General features: G+C 44.2%; 1 protein-coding gene across 1 annotated transcript in view; it reads right to left on the bottom strand.

Annotated features, from left to right (window-relative positions):
- LAMA4 (laminin subunit alpha 4) overlaps nt 1–18,896 on the bottom strand; it is an 85,436-nt gene that overhangs the window by 46,034 nt on the left and 20,506 nt on the right. The window contains exons 3-5 of the mRNA XM_054174016.1: nt 11,269–11,393; nt 7,138–7,218; nt 935–1,149 (exon numbers count right to left, since the gene is read on the bottom strand). Coding sequence (XP_054029991.1) covers nt 935–1,149; nt 7,138–7,218; nt 11,269–11,393 — 421 coding nt within the window. The remainder of the gene's footprint in view (nt 1–934; nt 1,150–7,137; nt 7,219–11,268; nt 11,394–18,896) is intronic.

The raw sequence follows: 18,896 nt of genomic DNA, 5'->3' as shown, positions 1-18,896 counted from the left end.
GTGACCAGACATGTGGGAAATACAGAATCATGGAATAGCTTAGGTTGGAAGGGACCTTTGAGATCATCTACTCCACCAGTGTACAAACTAGCAGGGATTGCATCAGGACAGGGAGGACAAGCATGTTTCCATAAAATGATTTTAAACCACCACCAGTCATATTGGGCAGCATCTGGCATGACCAAATATAAAGGTGAAGTCTCTGCCCAAAGATAGCTTAAAGACCCTTATTTAAAACAAGATACAGGACTGAACAATGCCTACATTCATCCTGCCCAGACCAGGACAAGAGAACACAGTCTCAAGCTGCACCAGGGGAGGTTTAGGCTGGATGTTAGGAAGAAGTTCTTCATTGAAAGAGTTATTGGCCATTGGAATGTGCTGCCTGGGGAGGTGGTGGAGTCACCATCAGTGGAGGTGTTTAGGAGGAGACTGGATGGGGTGCTTGGTGCCATGGTTTAGTTGATTAGATGGTGTTGGATGGTGGGTTGGACATGATGATCTCGAAGTTCTCTTCCAACCTGGTCTATTCCATTCCATTCCATTCCATTCCATTCCATTCCATTCCATTCTATTCTATTCTATTCTATTCTATTCTATTCTATTCTATTCTATTCTATTCTATTCTATTCTATTCTATTCCATTCCATTCCATTCCATTCCATTCCATTCCATTCCGTTCCATTCCGTTCTATTCTATTCTATATACTGGATTCTGGGGTCTGAGACTTCCTCACGGGAAAAGGAGAGAGTGCTGGTGCCTGGGATGATCCCACTGAACAGGAATCCAAATTATCCTGCCAGGCATGTGGCCAGGAGCACTCCCTTCCTCTATGGACCACAGGTGTCCAATGACAGCTTCAGGCATCACTGATCTTTGGGGGGTGATGCACAGCACCAGGTTGGCTCGGCTCTCCCAGACTCCAGACGCTACCTGTGCAGTTTTTGGCGAGCCTGGCGTCCCCGTAGAAGCCTGGAGCGCATCGCTCGCACCTGAAGCCCGCGGTGTGGTGCAGGCAGTTGCGGCACTGGCCGGTCACCTCATCACAGTCTTCAAAAATCAGGTTGGGGTCGGAGTTGCCGCTGCAGTCACATTTTTTGCAAGTGCTTCCAATTAGCAGAGGGTTCCCATAGTAACCAGGGGCACACCTGAAAGGAAGAGCAAGGCCAGCGATGAGGAGTGATGACATTCCCATCTGCGGCACCGTTTATCCGCTGATCTTGTTTATGTCACCAGGAATTGATGACAGTCTGCACTGCTATTGAACAGAAGGTAAATGGGGAGCTGTATTCCTGCAGAGGCTGTTTTGTGCTCAGTCTGTACAGTTATAAATTTTTCCCTTCTTGAGCACTGCTGGGATCTCAATCACACCAGTCTGCATTGATTATTATTTTTCATGTGTGTCTTTAGCAGTAAAATGATTTGTTCCCTATTGTTTTAAAACCTGTGACAGGATGACCTTGGCAGAGAGGCAGCTCTAGTGTTTATTTTGATCTCTTTTGGCTTTGGATCTCACCAGCTATATTGTGTTGTATAGGAAACTGGGGTAAGAGGCTGCATTTCAGCAAACTCAGAGGAAGTTCAGACCTTATTTCCATCAAAATGCATGTAGCAAGGTACTGAGCAGAAAAGGTTTACATAAATACTTCTGTGGTGAGGTGCTGGGATGGTTCCTGGTTTCTGCAAAACAGAACAGGCACTGAACCAGGCTCTGTTTTTCAGATGTGTTTGATGTTAACCTGCTGACTGAGGGCAAAAGGCTGAGAGAAGAGACCAGCACAGGAGGGGAGGATTCCTCCGTTGGTTTGCAGAAGGAAAGAGGGAGGAAGATAACAAGCACCACAAGGAAGACCTGAAATGGGTCCAAATTGCCTTTCATGTCTCATCATGTTTGAAAAGCATTTCAGTGGAAAACTTTCTACATCTTAAAAAGGAAGCTGACACTGTGGTGGTTTTTGAAAGTCCAGAGCAACAGGTGATACATAACAGGCCTGGGTGACCAGTGGCCATGACCTAAGAAAACAGGTGATAGACTTGGTGTCATTATTTGGAAAGAGAGGGTGTCAGAAAAAGGAGTTTCTGCTGGTAGTAGGGAGTGTGCTTAATCCTACAAGCCAGAGGAGCATCTGCAGAACAACCAGTGAGGTGAAGTGCTGGCACTGGTGTGGGCATGGAGCAGCTTGCAGGAGCAAATCCTTGAGCGAGCAAGGAGGAGCTGGCAGCTGGAGCAGCAGTGGAGGAGTCAGCTAGCAGGACAGGGGCAACCCATGATTCATGGTGTCACTGTGAGGTTATAGGAGGATCCATAACCCAGCAACCTGAGGTGTGGAGATCACAGACTCATGTTCCCAAACTGGGAATGAAGAATTACTGCAGGGAAGTGAAAAACTATCTGGTGCTAACTAGAGAAATAGGAGGATTGAATGCTTGTTGCACTGTTGCAAGGAGGAATTGTGTTTCATCCTGTTTTATAAACCTGCTGTTTTTTCTCCATTCCACAAGGTCCTGTTTTAAGATGCTGTTTGTTCTGCTGTATGTGCATGAGGAAGGTGATTTCTCAGGAAGTTTAGCTGCAGTTTCCCAGGTTCTGGTCAGGGACCTGAGCTGTGGTCTGTTGTGTTCTAAAATCATAGTCAATAGAAGTTCTGTTGTGTCTGAATGATGAAAATGTGGGAGATCTGATAAAAGCTTCCAGTTTTGATCTGTTCCTACATTTCCTGACTTTTTTTTGGTTTAATAGTGTAATTTCCTCAGCACTGCTTTGTTCATGTTCCAGTTCTGCACCCTCAGAGCAAAAAAGACATAAAATTTTCAGCATCTTAATATAAACCACTTGGATGCCTCAAATACTGCTTTTGTCAGTGACAAAGACTCTGTTTGTCTCTTTGCAGCACTGCCAGAATATTTGGTGCAGATCTTATCATTGGGGTGACCCAGATGTAGAGAATAAAAGTGTGACCTGGAGTTGTGTGCAGCCCTCCAAGAGCCGTGACTGCGACACAAAGGGTGATTTCACTGGCTCTGGTGGAGTCACTCCCCATCCCCATGGGAGTAAGAGCAGGCAGTGATGGACAATGCTGCTTTTTAGTCATGCCAAAAGTCTTGCTATAATCTTCAGTATTTCAGCCATTGTATCATTTCCCCAGATTTCAGAATTTCAGTATGTTTATAAAGTTTCTTCTGTAGAACCATTTGATTTATTCTGTATTCTCAAAACCCTGCAGAGTTGCTTTTTGATTCTCTGTAGTTAAGCATTTTTCAAATGATCATCTGTCTAATGTGGCCACCAAGACACAGTGCCCAGGTGGCCAAGAAGGCCAACGGCATCCTGGCCTGCATCAGGAACAGTGTGGCCAGGGAAGTCATTGTGCCCCTGTACTCAGCACTGGTTAGACCACACCTTGAGTACTGTGTCCAGTTCTGGGCCCCTGAATTTAAGGAGGACATTGAAACTCTAGAATGTGTCCAGAGAAGGGCAATGAGGCTGGGGAGAGGTCTTGAGCACAGCTCTGTTAGGACAGGCTGAGGGAGCTGGGGTTGCTTATGCTGGAGAAAAGGATGCTCAGAGAAGACCTTCTTGCTGTCTACAACTACCTGAAGGGAGGCTGTAGCCAGGAGGGGGTTGGTCTCTTCTCCCAGGCAACCAGCACCAGAACAAGAGGACACAGTCTCAAGCTGTGCCAGGGGAAGTTTAGGCTGGAGGTGACAAGAAAGTTCTTCCCAGAAAGAGTAATTGGCCATTGGAATGTGCTGCCCAGGGAGGTGGTGGAGTCCCCATCCCTGGAGGTGTTCAAAAAGAGACTGGATGTGGCACTTGAAGCCATGGTTTAGTAGTCATGAGGTGTTGGGTGTCAGGTTGGACTTGATGATCTCTGAGGTCTTTTCCAACCTTACTGATTCTATGATTCTATGACAGAAGCCACTATGCAGTGCTGGGATCAGACTGGCGTTTTGCTCACCACTATCTAGCTCTAGATTTCAGGCAGCATCTACCATCTGTGCACTGTTCCCATCAGGCTCACAATGTCTGCCCTCTCCTCAGGACAAGGTAATATTTTTCTCTTATTTTCTGAAATATGCCAGTCAGTTCACTGGCCAGAGATGTAGTGGACAGATCCTCACATCCTCACACATACATTTTGTAAGTTAGTGCTGCTTTTGCTGGCCATCTGACTCACATTATTAGCCATATCTCCTCATCTGGAGTCACTGTCTGAAACAGACAGAAACTTCTAGAGCTCAAAATAAATGTGTCACTTTCACTTTCCCCTTCCCTTTGCCACTCACAGGGCTGAACTGCGCTTCATCTGGATTGAATAGTTGGTGGCACTTGAGAGGAGCAGAGGCTACTGGATGGATACACTGCTCAATCTCTGGACTTCATGGCCAGTAAAGGCTGATGGCAAATGTCACTTCCTCTATGATATCAAGAAAAGAATCTTTGTTTCTAACCAAGAATGTTTCCTCTGCCATAATAAAACTTTTAAATCATCTTTGTTTCACTTTGCAGCCTCCTTTTCTTCCTATAATTATTGGTAGGTTAGGAATTAACTTCTTCCCTGGCAATGTCTTTTCCCTTTGGACACAAAAGTATCATTTGTTCAGTTATCTCTTTTAACATTTGGGCATTAACAATACCTGGATTTCATCTGCCACCACCTTAGTGCCCTATGGCTGAAGTCCAGGAGCAAAATGATTCACTCCTGAATCTTGAATTGGGATGCTGTTTTTCTCAGTTCCTGGCAGAGGCCTCTGTGATTTCACAACAGCAGTTGCTGGCAAACCTAAGCTGGATAGGTTTGTGCCAAGCCACTGGAGCAGCACAAGAAGTCCTCCTCCTCCTCCACGAATGCCAGAGGAAATGGAACGGATTGCTCCTGGTGTGCTCTCTGAGATCCCACACACTGCCTGTGGAGGGATGTCCTGCAGCTCCTGCCCCTGTGGTGCCTGTCACCAATCCATGCAACCAGCTTGGGGGTGGGGGTGGACTGCAGTGAGCAGGATGTAGTCTTCCTCTCCCAAGGGGCATGAGTTGCTATTTTTGCTGCAGGGATGGACAGGGCAATGCCCCTTGTCTCTCAGGATCCCCTGGTCCTTCTGCTAGCGTGGCGATGGCACAATAGCTGCCTGTGGGAGCAGAGAGTGGTGGCAGCAGTAGGACAAGCAATGTGTTTCTCATTAGTTTTGGAAACACTTTTTACTCTTTCTGACACAAACGGGCACAGGACCAGGAGCCTCATAGAAGGAAGGTGCCATTTGTCACTGCTCACCTCTTAGGCCAGCAGTTAGTCAAGGACTAACCCAGTGACCAGCACAGGCTGATTTGTTTCTGTAGCTTTTCCTAACCCATCTACACAGCTTTGCCTTCCTTGAGACAGATGCACTGTGTCAGGCTGGGTAGTAACTACCAGAAAACAAAGCTGATGCTGTCTGCTGCCGTTGCTATGCATCTCCTACTCATTTCATAGGGTTTGAATTGCTTGTAGTCTAGGCTGACATTTTAATAACCATTAGAAAACCTCACTGACCTTTTAATTGTCTGCTTTATCCTTTGTGTATAAATCTGACATTTTGGGAGAACAAAAGAATACAGCCAGAGTCCTGGAAACAAGGGTGGGTTCTTTATTTGTGTGCCATCTGTCTAAAGGGCTCTCACTATTGCTGTCACCATCTTGGTGAGGAGGAGGTAGTAAGCTGATGTTTTGCATCATCTGTGGAGGCAAAAGCCTTCACTGTTGGTTTTTTTTTTTGTCTTTATCCTACCTTTTTCATATTGATTTCTCTTTGCAACTTAAGCATCCCCTTCTGCCCTTCTCTGATAGTTAAGCATCATTTGAATTCAAGACTTACCCATTAATAACAGTTGACTGAAGTCTTAAATACTTCAGGGGCTTTAACTAAAACCAAAATGAGGTGTTCAGTAAGCCAGTGTCTGAGCCACCCTGTACCCCTCAGCCTTTGTGTTAGAGCTCTTTTAATTTATTGGCTGCTCATGGAGAGTTATAATCAGGCCTCTGCCATTCATTGAACCATCATCCATGTGTATTCATACTGAGCAAGATGGCCTTTTACAAGACAGGAGAGTAAGTTTTATTCCTGCTCAATGGCTCCATTATTTGTGTACTTTGTTATTTAAAGGGTATTTACTAGAAATTGTTAATGGGTGTAAGGGAAAATTGAAAATCAGCACTGGCTTGTGGCTGGTTGCTTGACTGTCTTGAGTTATGCCTATAAAAGGCATTTAACACTTCACTAAAAAGGTGCTCATTAAGAATTTGACTCAAGAATGGTTTTCCTCATTCCTGTTTGAAAAATAACTTTGGTGGAAGCTTGCTATAGTTTTTGGAGTAGTGGATTGCATGAGGGATCTGTGTGGTGGTTATTTGCCACTTAGCTGCAGTTTCTGGTTTGTGTTTTGCATTTTGATTTGTAAATTGTGTTCAGTTTAGGCAGACCACTGCAAGAAGGCACACAAAGTGCAAGGAATCCATCAAAATACATCAGATGCAAATGACAGACATGTCTTGCTCTGGCTTGTCTCCATAGCAAGTTCTTACGGTTTTTCATGGAATCATAGAATCAACCAGGTTGGAAAAGACCTCAGAGATCATCAAGTCCAACCTATTACCTAATACCTAACACCTCATGACTAACTAAACCATGGCTCCAAGTGCCACGTCCAATCCTTTCTTGAACACCTCCAGGGATGGTGACTCCACCACCTCCCTGGGCAGCACATTCCAATGGCCAATTACTCTTTCTGGGAAGAACTTTCTCCTCACCTCCAGCCTAAACTTCCCCTGGCACAGCTTGAGACTGTGTCCTCTTGTTCTGGTGCTGGTTGCCTGGGAGAAGAGATTAACCCCCCCACCTGTCTACAACCTCCTTTCAGGTAGTTGTAAAGAGCAATAAGGTCTCCCCTGAGCCTCCTCTTCTCCAGGCTAAACGCCCCCAGCTCCCTCAGCCTCTCCTCAGAGGGCTTGTTTTTAGAAGGAACTGAATGAAATCCTTTAACAGAAATTATCCCACCTGATGAAAACACAAGACCAAGATTTCTTTCCTATATGGCAAGATTCCCTCTGTGCCTTCTGAACTTCAGTACTGTTGACCAGAGAGTCATCCTGTTAGTTTCTTACCTTTCACAGTTGGGTCCTGCATAGTTTTCCTTACAGACACAGCGCACACTTCCACCTTTTCTGTAGCAGGAGACTGCAAAGCTGGAATTTCATTACAATAAATAGTTAGAATAGAAGAAAATGGCAAACACTTGGGAGAGTTTCTTTCCTACATGACGGACATTTGCTGTCAGTGTGAGCTCTGCCTCTTGGTTACACATTGCTGAACAGATCTTCTTAAGTTCTGTTATTCACATTGTATCCCTTGTTAGTTAATTAGTGTAGAAAGCACTGATTAGTGTACAGCAGTATGGAGGTATATAAATACAGATGTGAATGAATTCTTGCCCTGCAGTGTGGATCAGACAGATCCCCAGGTTTTGGTACACTCATTTCAGGTAAGGGACTTAGGGTAAATATGTATGGCATGAAAATTTAATTGCTTCCTGTCTCTTATTCTAAAGGGTAAAATATTGCTTATGAAAGACATCATCAGTGGCCACTTCAGGAACTGAGATTCTGTAATGGGTGCAGTTATTCCCTATGTAAATCCTACAATTTTACTCAAAGCCAGTCTGGAAATACTGAGTGGTGAAAACTGACCACAGCGATGCCATGTGGCAGTTGAGACTGTTCCACCATCTCTCTGAGTAAGCTGGATACAGCCTGGGACTTCTGAAATCAACCAGCTCAGCAGCAATACTGCCTGCAGTAATGGCTTGGGCTGTGATTTTCACTGCTGTGATTCTGAATCACGAATTCCTTTGATTTCTTATGTTTTGAGGACTTAAAAAATGTTTTACGAGACCATGGAGCAGCAGCAGCCAGATGTGGAAAGTGCTAACTGTGTGCACTTCACGCACAGGGATGGACACAGCTTAAGTACTTTCCCAGGATAAAGACATACAGTCCTAAGAACATTCCCAGTTAGTTTGCAATGTGTGAGTAAATTCCTGCCAGTGCTGGAATGTGATCAGAGTACTGAGTGCCAGCAGCTGCCAGCTGCAGGCTCAGGATTGCAAACCGCAGGTCTTGAGTCCCTGCAGTGCTTGGCAGCTCTGGCCAGGTTGCATCCCTTTCACACAGAAGGACAAAAGACTTGGGAGATGGGAAAGAGCATGATCCACATGTTGCTTGTCCCAGGAGCCAGCAGCACAGAAAGGTGATGAGAATTCCTGCTTTATTTCAGTTCCTACCAGCATTTCTCAGCTGGCTGGACAGCCAGGGTCGAATAAATCTGTGTCTGGACCTCTGCTGTCTCAAACCGTTTCATACAACCAGGGAGAATATAAAATGAGATTCTTCTGACAGAATTCACAAATTAACTTCTGTAAAACTTTTATGAGAACATATTGAGAACATAATAAAAGTTTGGCAGCCTTCCTCTTCTTTTACAGAGGCTAATTCCTTCACATAGTTGAACAAAACCCCCACACTGTGGATGAAAGCTATGAAATAAGATTGAAGCCTTCCTGATGTTTTATGTTTTATTTTTTTGGGGGGGGGGGGGGCGATTTTTTGGGGAAAAAGAGTTCATGTAATTCCCTCAGGTCTGAAAAGAAACAATGTCTGCTGGACTGTGCAGCAATCTCCATCCTCCTCGGGTTTAATTCCAAAGAGGTGACGTGATACTTCATGTGGAATGCCCAAAAGTTATTCCAAAAGCTCCCAAGATAACAGAGATGAAGACAGAAAAATCTAGAGGCATACAGATGAATCCTAAGGGGGGGAAAAAAAAAGTGTGCCTGCTCTCTGGCAGCTTGCAGATTTGGTTACTTTGCCTAACTTTTTTGAATTCACTGGCTATTTCCAGAGTAAAACAACATCCTTGGAATGGTCTTTGTCAAAGGCTTTTAATGTTTCTCTGTTTTCTGTATTGCCTTAATATAAATGGAGTGGGATTAATGGAGGAGATATATATATAAGGAAGAGTGGTTGTTCATTGAGTTTAGTTATGCAAGGCTGGATGTTGCTCAATCATTATTATTTGCCTGTTCCAGACCCAGCTGAAGGCTGTGGCTGTGGTCAGATCTTTCTCATAGGAGAAGCTGAACAAGCAATCTCTGCATGTTATTTAAATAAGGGGCATGAGGCAAATTGGGATCAGATGTTCTTTTAACTATTGCTTTCCAGACTTTTCTAAGGGAAGCCTCTGAGCAACTGAAGTGGATTTTTACTGAGGTAGTTTTCAAGGGGTGACATATCACAGAGCATAGAATATCCTGAGGTGGAAGGGACTCAGTGGGGATCATCAAGTCCAATTCCTATACCACTGCTAATGTTGAAGCAGCTGCATTTGGGCTCATCTCAGCTCTTGTTCTCTTTTTTCCAATTACACTACGGTGTCCTTTTGTGTTTAAGACTTCCTTACCTCTAGTGGTCTGGATTAGAAGCATTATGTCCCTAGCAGAAGGGCTGAAGAGTGTGTTGAAGTGCAGGTTGCTCCTTGGCCTTTGCATCCACCTCCCATAGCACTGGCAGAGACAGCCTGGAGCTCAGGTCCCTGTGGGTCCCACCACACTGAGCCCTGCTGGGATTGTGGGATGGCCAGCTCTCTGCTGTTTGGGTGCACTGCTGCATGCCTGCTGGGCTGCAGGACTAGGCAGGGGGCTGGGTGAATGCAGCCCCAGCCATGCTCTGGGAGATCAGACTGTAAGGAGAACAGGCTAGACCATACTTGAGTGACCATGTTGAGCAGGCTCTGTGTCTCACCGTGTGGTAATGCCTCAAATATTTGAAGCCCAAGTTGCTGCTGAGAGAGCAGCTCCTTTAATGGTTGGCCTTGATGCTCTTAAAGGTCTTTTCCAGATGAAATGCTTCTATGATTCCTTACACCAAAGTGGCTGCTTCGTGCCCGATAGGTTTCCTAAGGAAAAAGCACCGCTTCCGACTGTTGTGTTTCTACTATTTCTGGCCCTGCAGCCACTACTGAAACTGGAGGAAGTGGTCTGCTTTGTCTGAGAACTTGCTCACTTCTAAGCCTTTCTACATGTGAGCAAAGCCAGGTTCTTTCCCTGTCTCTGGAGGATTTTCCCTAGTGCAGGCAAAGCTGCAGTTTTTCAACAATAGCTGCTGCACACCCCGCAGCCCTCCTCACATGTCTGCAGTTCACTCTGCAAGCCAAGAGATGAACTGCTGGAACTTGGCTGGTGTGAGTTTGCTCCATGGCCATTTTGAGCCTGTTTCACTGAGCAGCTGAGCAAAACACAGCTCACCCCACCTGAAGGCTCTGTGGGTAATCCTATAGCAACAGCAAACAAATACAGTGAGGAATTTCCCCTTTGCTGAGAAGCTCTGCTGAAAGCAGAGTGGGAAACCACACAAGGGGAGTACACAGCTTGCTAAAAACCAGCTCCAACCCATTGGCAAATATTTACTAGCATCTCCTCTGTGTGTAGTGGGATTTGCATAGATACTTCTCTCTCACAGCACAGACCTCAAGCAAGAGGAAGTTCATTAATTTATTTCAGCTGCATTGCTGATGGGCCATGAACAATTTCTAATAGTTAGTTTGCAGTTACTTATTTCTTCTGAAGACACAAAGAGGATAACAGCTGGAGCTATTTGGCTGTGTCTTACTTTTCTATCAGAGTTCAGAGTTTCTTGCCCCAAGGTAGCTGGGCATCAGCTGAAGGGACACCATACCTGTCACAGGACCCTCCAGCCCTTTGGTTTTAACTGTGTCTGTACTAACCAGATCCAACTGCTGCTGTCACAGAAGCCCGCCAGGCTGTGCTTTTTTCTGTGTGTGTGTGGTTGGTTTTACCCTCCAGAGGCCATGGATTGTTCTTTCTGTCTGTCTGTGTCTCAGCCACATACATCACTGATGCCACCTTCCTCAGGAACTGGCCTTTAAAGGATTCTTAAAAGTAACCAAACAGCTGACTAACCTTCCCTGTTTAAAAAAAAGGACAAATTTGAATTTGATCAACTGTTTTCTCATTCCTCTGGGTAAGAATTGATATGAGCACTTCAGGGTATGTTACACCTTTTAAATGAATGCTGTTTCCTGTGCTTATAGATGTGAGCAGCTGGGAGTCCTTTTATTTTCCCCAGGCCAGTAAGCGCAGCAGCCTTTGTCTGCTGCATGCAGGAGGGGATGCCGATCCCACCTTGGAAAGGGCCAAAGAGAAGCAAAGACTCCTTACTTACTTGGCAAGTGCTGGCAGGGGGCAGGGGCAGGGCTGGCAGAATGTGGGCACTCCTCTGACCACGTCACCAATGAAGCCATCCGGGCAGCGCTCGCAGTGCTGTCCTGTTGTGTTTCTCTGGCAGTCCTTCAGGGGAAAGAGAGAGAGTGGTGATATTTGCAGAGAGAAAAAGGGGCATTTTAGAGAAATTCAAGGGCAACATGGATGTTAAAAGGGCTGAGGAGGTATGTCCCCTAATACTGCAACTGTGAATGCTGGTGGAGTATGAAGCAGAGACTTCAGAAAGAGGCCAGGCCAGGTGCCCTCTCCAAACAGCATCTGCTGGAGACCCCATACGGGCTACAGAGACCTTTGGTCAGGCCCTGCAGGAGATCTCTTGTGCTGCATTCAGGGTTGGTGCAGGTGCAAGGAAATTATTATGGTGCCCCAGTTTGTTCTCCAGCAGTCATTTAATCTCATCACAGGAGCTGCTGTGCTGTAAGCAGCTAGCAGTTCCCTGGTGGAAGCTGGGTGTGGGGGTTCAGGAGAGCTTGCAGTGGCAAGGAGTTCCCCAGCATGGGTCAAGGGGCACATTGGCCTCTCTGTGGTTGAAGTTTCTTCAGCAGTTCTGGGCTAAAGTTTCATCTGAGTCAGTCACTACAGATTTGCAACTTACTTTCTACTCCAAACATGGTATGTTCTCTGAAGAAAAGAGTACGAGGAGAGAGCAATGTGATTAGGGAAGACATTTAATAATAATTTAAGAAGTCATTTCACTTGCACAAGCATTGCTAAATGAGTTTTATAGTCAAGAATTAAGTGTTGCAACTGATTTAGTGGCAAAATTCAGTCCTGGCAACACTGATGTTTTGGGTTTGTTTTCATTTCCTAAGTCTGTGTGCAGGCATCATCAATCTTGCATTGAAAAGTGTCATTTTAGCAAAGGGCACTCACTCTTTTGAAAGCACATCTGATGTTTTTTCAGCCAATCATCTTCCTTAGTTGAATCCCATTAAAGCTCCCCTGTTAGGACTCACTACTTTAGCTCAGATCCCTTTTGATTCTAGCAGACTTTGCTTGCCTTGCTGCACCTTTTATAGTCACAGAGAATCCATTGCACAGCAATTATTTATTTCGCCAGGGACAGCAAGTAGAACATGATAAGGAAAGGAAAAAAGTGATTTTTTCCCCCAATGGATCTTTAAATAGACTGGGCATCAATAGTTGCAGGTGTCTTCACAGTGATATTTGCTACAAAAAGGAGAGCATTTAGTATACAGAAACCCAGCAGATGATTCTGAGTAAAAGGTTCTAAAATGGGAGAATACAGAAAGCCTAACTAAGAGAAAGAGAAGGAAGGAGAAAGAAAGTTGGTTAGAACAGAGAAGCTGACAGCAAATCAAGGCAGACTGTCAGGCAGGCAGCTGCTGGGGAGACATCCAGGTCTCACACTCTGGCAAGAGTGCACTGACCACGAGGCACATGTTTGAGCCAGAAGGCATTGGAAAGCTAAGGCAGTTTAAAAACTTGTTTGCATTTGTCATTATTCAGTGAAAAAGTGATGTTAATGGACCACAAGAAAGAGGAGAGCCTTGGCACTCAGTGCTTGAAAAGAAAGAGCAATCCTGTATCTGAAGCAGCGGTGGGGCTGCTTTCAGTTGTAGCCTTTATCAGTTTCTTTGCTGGTTCTCTGGGCAGTTCACTTCACCTGTTTTGTCCTCAGCTCTCCAAACAATACATAGCTGACATCAGAATAAATCTGCTATTGGTTTTCAAGGCTCAGATACTATTGTGATGAAGAGTTGGCCAGAAAATATTGCTCCTTAAATCTGCAGTGATTTTCCTCCTTTGTACTGAAGGGCTTCAGCTCTGAAGTGCTAAAATGCACTGATTCTGTCAGTAGAGTGCTTGAGGCACTTCAGTAGCTTTTCTTTGGTTAGTTGTTATGTAAAAGGAGCTTTATCTTATTTAACATGTTAGAACTTTGTCTTATTTAACATGTTAGAACATGCTGAGACACTTGAATGTCCAGAGAATGGCAACAAGGCTGGGGAGAGATCTTGAGCACAAGCCCTATGAGGAGAGGCTGAGGGAGCTGGGGTGGTTTAGCCTGGAGAAGAGGAGGCTCAGGGGAGACCTTCTTGCTGTCTATAACTACCTGAAGGGAGGTTGAAGACAGGTGGAGGTTGGTCTCTTCTTCTGGGCAACCAGCAACAGAACAAGAGGACAGAGTCTCAAGCTGTGCCAGGGGAAGATTAGGCTGGAGGTGAGGAGAAAGTTCTTCATAGAGTAATTTGCTACTGGAATGTGCTGCCCAGGGAGGTGGTGGAGTCACCGTCCCTGGAAGCATTCAAAAAAGGCTTGGATGTGGCACTTGGTGCCATGGTTTTGTTGTCATGAGGTGTTGGGTGACAGGTTGGACTTGATGATCCCTGAGGTCTTTTCCAACCTTATTGATTCTATGATTCTATGAACTCCTGTGGGTGTTCAGAATAATATTTTTAGTGATTAAAAAAGTGCCCTTCTATTTTATGTTCCATTAGCTTGCATCTCCAACAAAACTGCTGGATGCAATAAGCACTGGGGGAAAAATCCTGAAGACTGCAGGGAAGGAGACCATCTCTGCAGCCCATGGCAGGGACTGGCTTGGTAGTTTGAGAAAAACATTTTCCTTCTAAATGGATCACTTTTGACAGAGAAACAATGATGAGGGGAAAAACCAGAATTCCTTTCACAGTGATTTTTTGTGAAACTGGATTCTAAAGAAGTGTTTTGCTATGAGTTGCAAAGGATATTCTTGACCCTGGTATTCATACATGCTTTAGAATGAAAGGCATCATTTCTGGTTGATGTTATAAATCAGACTGCATATGGGATTGCTCATGGCATTTTCTGTCTCAGTGGTTCACTCAAGTGTACTCACAAAATTCAGCCATCAGTACACCAGCAGTGCCTTGTCAGATGACAGAGTGGCTGGAGTGCATTTTCCTGTGTTAGAAAATGCCTCAGCTGGTCCTGCTACACTGCTTTCACTGAGGACCATCAATCAGGGTGAGCATTTCTACCTGCCCTTTATTGTAACTTATCTATACACACAAGAAAATACATGAAAAGATGCTTTAGAGGGGTTATTAGGAATGATTGTCAGCACCGAGCTCCTGAACTCATTTGCTTGGAAAATAGAGCTGGAACTGCTGTTCTGAGACCACAAAGCACTTTGTGTGATGCAGTTCTGCTCAGCAAATACACTTCTGCACAAATAACAGTGAAAAGCTTATTGATTCTCTTCAGGCAGTGGTGCTAGGACAAGTTTCCCAGCACAAGACAAATATGCTTTTCTGTAAATGAGTATAGCTGGGAATTTGCCCCACCTTATTTTTGGAAGGGGGACTTAAGAGAGGAGCTCCAGTGGTCTTCAGAAGCACCAGCTTCATTACATATACCATCTAGGCAGTTCCAAGGAGATTGTTTCATCAGATGGCTAACATTTGGTGCAGTTTACACAGGCTGGACCTCCTCCCTAAAGTGAAAGAAAGATAGGACCTGCCACAGAATGGTGCAGAGCACCTCTGTTAGGCACATAATGGTATGGAGACTCTCCAGGGGCAACCAAAAGTTAATACTCAGTCCTACCTTTGGAGCAGTTAATACAACAAAAATCCCTTGGAACCCTAGGATCTTACAGATTATCTGTGAGTATGAAATGTCCTCAACCCCTAGGAAGGACTTTTGAATATTCCTTTGCAGCTGAAAGCAGTCACAGAATCACCAAGGTTGGAAGAGACCTCAAAGATCACCAAGTCCAACCTGTCACCACAGACCTCATGACTAAACCATGGCACCAAGTGCCACATCCAATCCCCTCTTGGACACCTCCAGGGATGGTGACTTCACCACCTCCCTGGGCAGCACATTCCAATGGCTAACAACTCTCTCTGTGAAGAATTTTCTCCTCACCTCCAGCCTAAACCTCCCCTGGCACAGCTTGAGACTGTGTCCTCTTGTTCTGGTCCTGGTTGCCTGGGAGAAGAGTCCAACCCCCTCCTGGCTACAACCACCCTTCAGGTAGTTGTAGACAGCCATAAGGTCTCCCCTGAGCCTCCTCTTCTCCAGGCTAAACAACCCCAGCTCCCTCAGCCTCTCTTCATAGATCATTGTTAGAATACAGCAGGAACTATTGAGTTTGGGGTTGATTTTAAAAAAATTCCTAATTTCTTGATCTTTTGAGAGATGGTCTTAATTATAAGACCAGTAACACCAACAAGTGTTAATGCAGGAAGAATACACAAGGATAAGTAAAGAAATTATATAGGTAAAGTGGTTTACATTGCTGTACAGTCTGTGTTTATTGCTGGGCCAGCAGAGGTTGATCTGAGATATACTATCTGGATGGAGATGTAGACTTTACCAACTTTGGAGATGCCCTCATGTCTGAGGTTACAGAACTGCACAGCATTGCCCATGCCAGCATGCCAGAATTTACTGCTGACCCAAAATAATAATAGAGTTAAAAAAGAGTACTTCAGCACAGTGACTTGAAATCCAGGAGATGCACATGCATTGTCTTTTTCATCTTTGAGGTTTATGATTTCAAGTCTTCTCTCTCCAGCCACTGTGGGTGAGGTGAAGTGCTAGCTTTCACAATTTCTTATGGGAGAAGGAGGCAAGGCACTAAAAGGAAACATTGTGCAACCTTTCCTGGAGTAAAGACAGCTGTAAGCTTAAAATAATGAAGAGAGCAACAAAACTCTGATCCAGTTTGGGTCAACATACTCCCTCTGTGTCAAAGGTTTTGTTTGTAGAACTTGCCCTGTAATAAGATAAGTGGCAGCTACTGTCTTGCCAGAATCACCTGGTCCTCTACCTTCTCAGTCCCTCATTTGTCTTAGCTAACTGTGGGAAACGCTGCCAAGGAGGTGTGACAGCAACGACAGGTCTTCCTTACAGTCTTGGCCTGGCTTCCCAGATGCTGTGCAGGGAATGGAAGTTGTTTCCTTCACTTCTTGTGGGTGATTGTTGCAAGTTCTCAATTGCAGACCAGTTAGGACAACAGAATACTAAGTTTAAACATAGCTGAGGGGCTGGGAAATATCTATATCTGAGAAAACAAGTCTATTAACACTGAAGCTTTTGGCAGCTACTGCATACTAAAACACTCTGGAGAAGAGAAGGATACAACCAGACTGTTGTAATTTTGGTGAGCTTTCCAAGCATCTATCACCAAGGACACTGTAGATAGATGTAGGCCACCTTTATAGAAAGGAAGAGTGAGCTATAGACTGCAAGGGTCTCTGTGAAGCCAGAAGTACCTAATAAGCTGGAGAGTTTTGCTGGCTCCCTGCTGGCTTTTTGCATGTGCTTGATGGATGGTTGTAGATCCACTGGCGATTCTCCAGACCTGCCTTGGCAGTCATGTGGAACATATTATCCTCTCAGGCAGAACTGCCAAATCCCTTCCAACCTTTCCACTCAGCTGTAAACCCAAACGCTTAGACACAAATCATTACATGACAATATGCCCTATTGTAAAAAACTCCATAAAAGGCTGGAAAGGATACCAGAGAATTTATCCTCTACACTGCTATGATCTTTTGTCCTTTCTTCTTCCAAGAAGGCCATATTCATGTCTTTCATTTATTTATACCTGATCTTTGGATGCCTTATGTGCATACTGATCAAGTAAGCAGGACTGAGACGATAAGAAAAGCACTTAGAAATTTTTAGGTAGATACCAACAAAGGTGAAAGCAAAACATTCCTGTCTTCACACCTTATTAGCAGCAAAAAACAATGGACTTTATGCAGGAGAAGTGTCTGCATCACTGTCTGCAAACTGCCACTTGCAAGTATTACAATTTCACCCAGTTGCCATCACGCTTGCAAGAACTAGAGAGTGCTATGAGTGACTTCCTTTTCTTCTCTTAGCTAGAAGTGAGGAAGTTACATGAAAAGTCCAAAATCTAAGATCAGTACAAAGATTTGGTGTATCTTCCTTTGCTTTGAACTGAAGCATTATTTGAGATCTCTATTGTATTGTGTCATAAATGGTGCTGGCTGCTCTTCTTTGAACCCCTGGGTTGATTTTCTGTCCTGATAAAATGGACTGAGTGTCTCCAGTTCTAATCACAGGACCTTGTGATTGACTTCTGCACCAGTTTTATGTGGACATCTATGCAAGAAAGGTTCTGACTGTGGTAATTTGTGCTGCCTGGTTACCTCATGAGATTGTTGTTCCATTGATTGTGGCATTCAATAAGCTTTTAAAGACTCGTGGATTTGATTTACACTCTATGAATAAGCTGTGAGAAGTTCTGAAACAGAATCCTGAGATAGATATTTATGTCAGCAGAAATTATAGATGGGTACTTCAACCTAAGGCATCATTAATAGGGGTTAAATTTTACTTGATTTCTATTTCAGAGCAGAAGCCAATGGAAATGTCATTGATCTGTATGCTGTGGGAACTACATTCACCAAATTGATCTGGGGAATTTGCATAATACGATGGTCTTGGAGCACTGCATGGAGGCTGACCCTTATATTTCATCCCTTTTGAAGAATACTTTTTCATTTTCATAATCCCTTCTTCCTTTATTCAGTTCCTATAGCAGAGTTTTTACTTTTAACAAAATAATTATCTACCAACTGAGCCTCTTGTCACTTTTGTGTTGTCTTCCATCATTGTTGGCAGAGTTAACTTTACATACTTGTTTTTCACTTTTGAATTGTTCCATTGTGTGAAGACTCATGCAGACAAGGAAAGTTTTAATCTAGGTGGACATTAGTTCTTCTTCTAAGGTTCTGCTAAGACCTTTTGCTAAGGACATTCCATAACAACTATGATTCATGGTTAGGGTAACGTGGTGCCAGTGGGGAAATCATAAATGGTAAAACTTTAGAACACTTTTGCTCCTCAGAAGGAGGGAGATAGCAGATTTATACTGAGAGAAGCTACCTGAATGCAGAAAGCCTTATGTCTTACTATCAGGTATGGTAGTTTCCACTGCAAGAATTGTTGCAGTGATTTACCTAAAAATTGGAGGACCAAGCAAACAGTGAGCTCTTCATACCATCTGGTCCTATCTCTGCAGAAATTCCCTACTCTTTAGCCCCAGCCTCAGCCCCAGCAGGCTTTGGGCAGATCTATTCCAGTGTTTCTCCAGAATGGTCCTTAGGGAAGGATTCTTTGTGCACTAATTCTAATGCAAATCACATTATCTACTCTCCAGTCTCCTATTCCCGAATTATTTGCATTCTTTCATCTAATGTGCTTCTTCCTGCTGTAATTCAAGTTCTCTCTCTCTCTCTAAGCTTTTCTTCTCCCAGGCTCAGTCACATTTTGTGTTTTACCAATATCATAGTTTTTCTGATCTTCCCTGGAAATTTCCAAATCCTCAGGTAGGTCCTGTTACTGTAGTCTCCATAGGCATCTCTGGTTCTGTTTTATGGTATTAAATCTTTAAATCATAATTTCTTTCTGTTTTTAGAGTTTTTTAGTGTTTCTTTTCTCCCCCCTTTCACTCTTGTTTCACTTAAGACTTCTCTCTATTCAGAAGTAAATGGCCTGAGCTAATGGCTTCTTAAATCAGATAAGGCATCTAATGGCTTATTTGAACCCAAGTAGTAAACTAGGGGGTTGCTTTTAGTTTTA

The sequence above is a fragment of the Dryobates pubescens genome, chromosome 28 (genome assembly GCF_014839835.1).
Source record: "Dryobates pubescens isolate bDryPub1 chromosome 28, bDryPub1.pri, whole genome shotgun sequence".
Classification (NCBI taxonomy): Eukaryota; Metazoa; Chordata; class Aves; order Piciformes; family Picidae; genus Dryobates; species Dryobates pubescens.
Note: the sequence above shows the minus strand (reverse complement) of the source record. Positions and strands in the feature narration are given on the sequence as shown.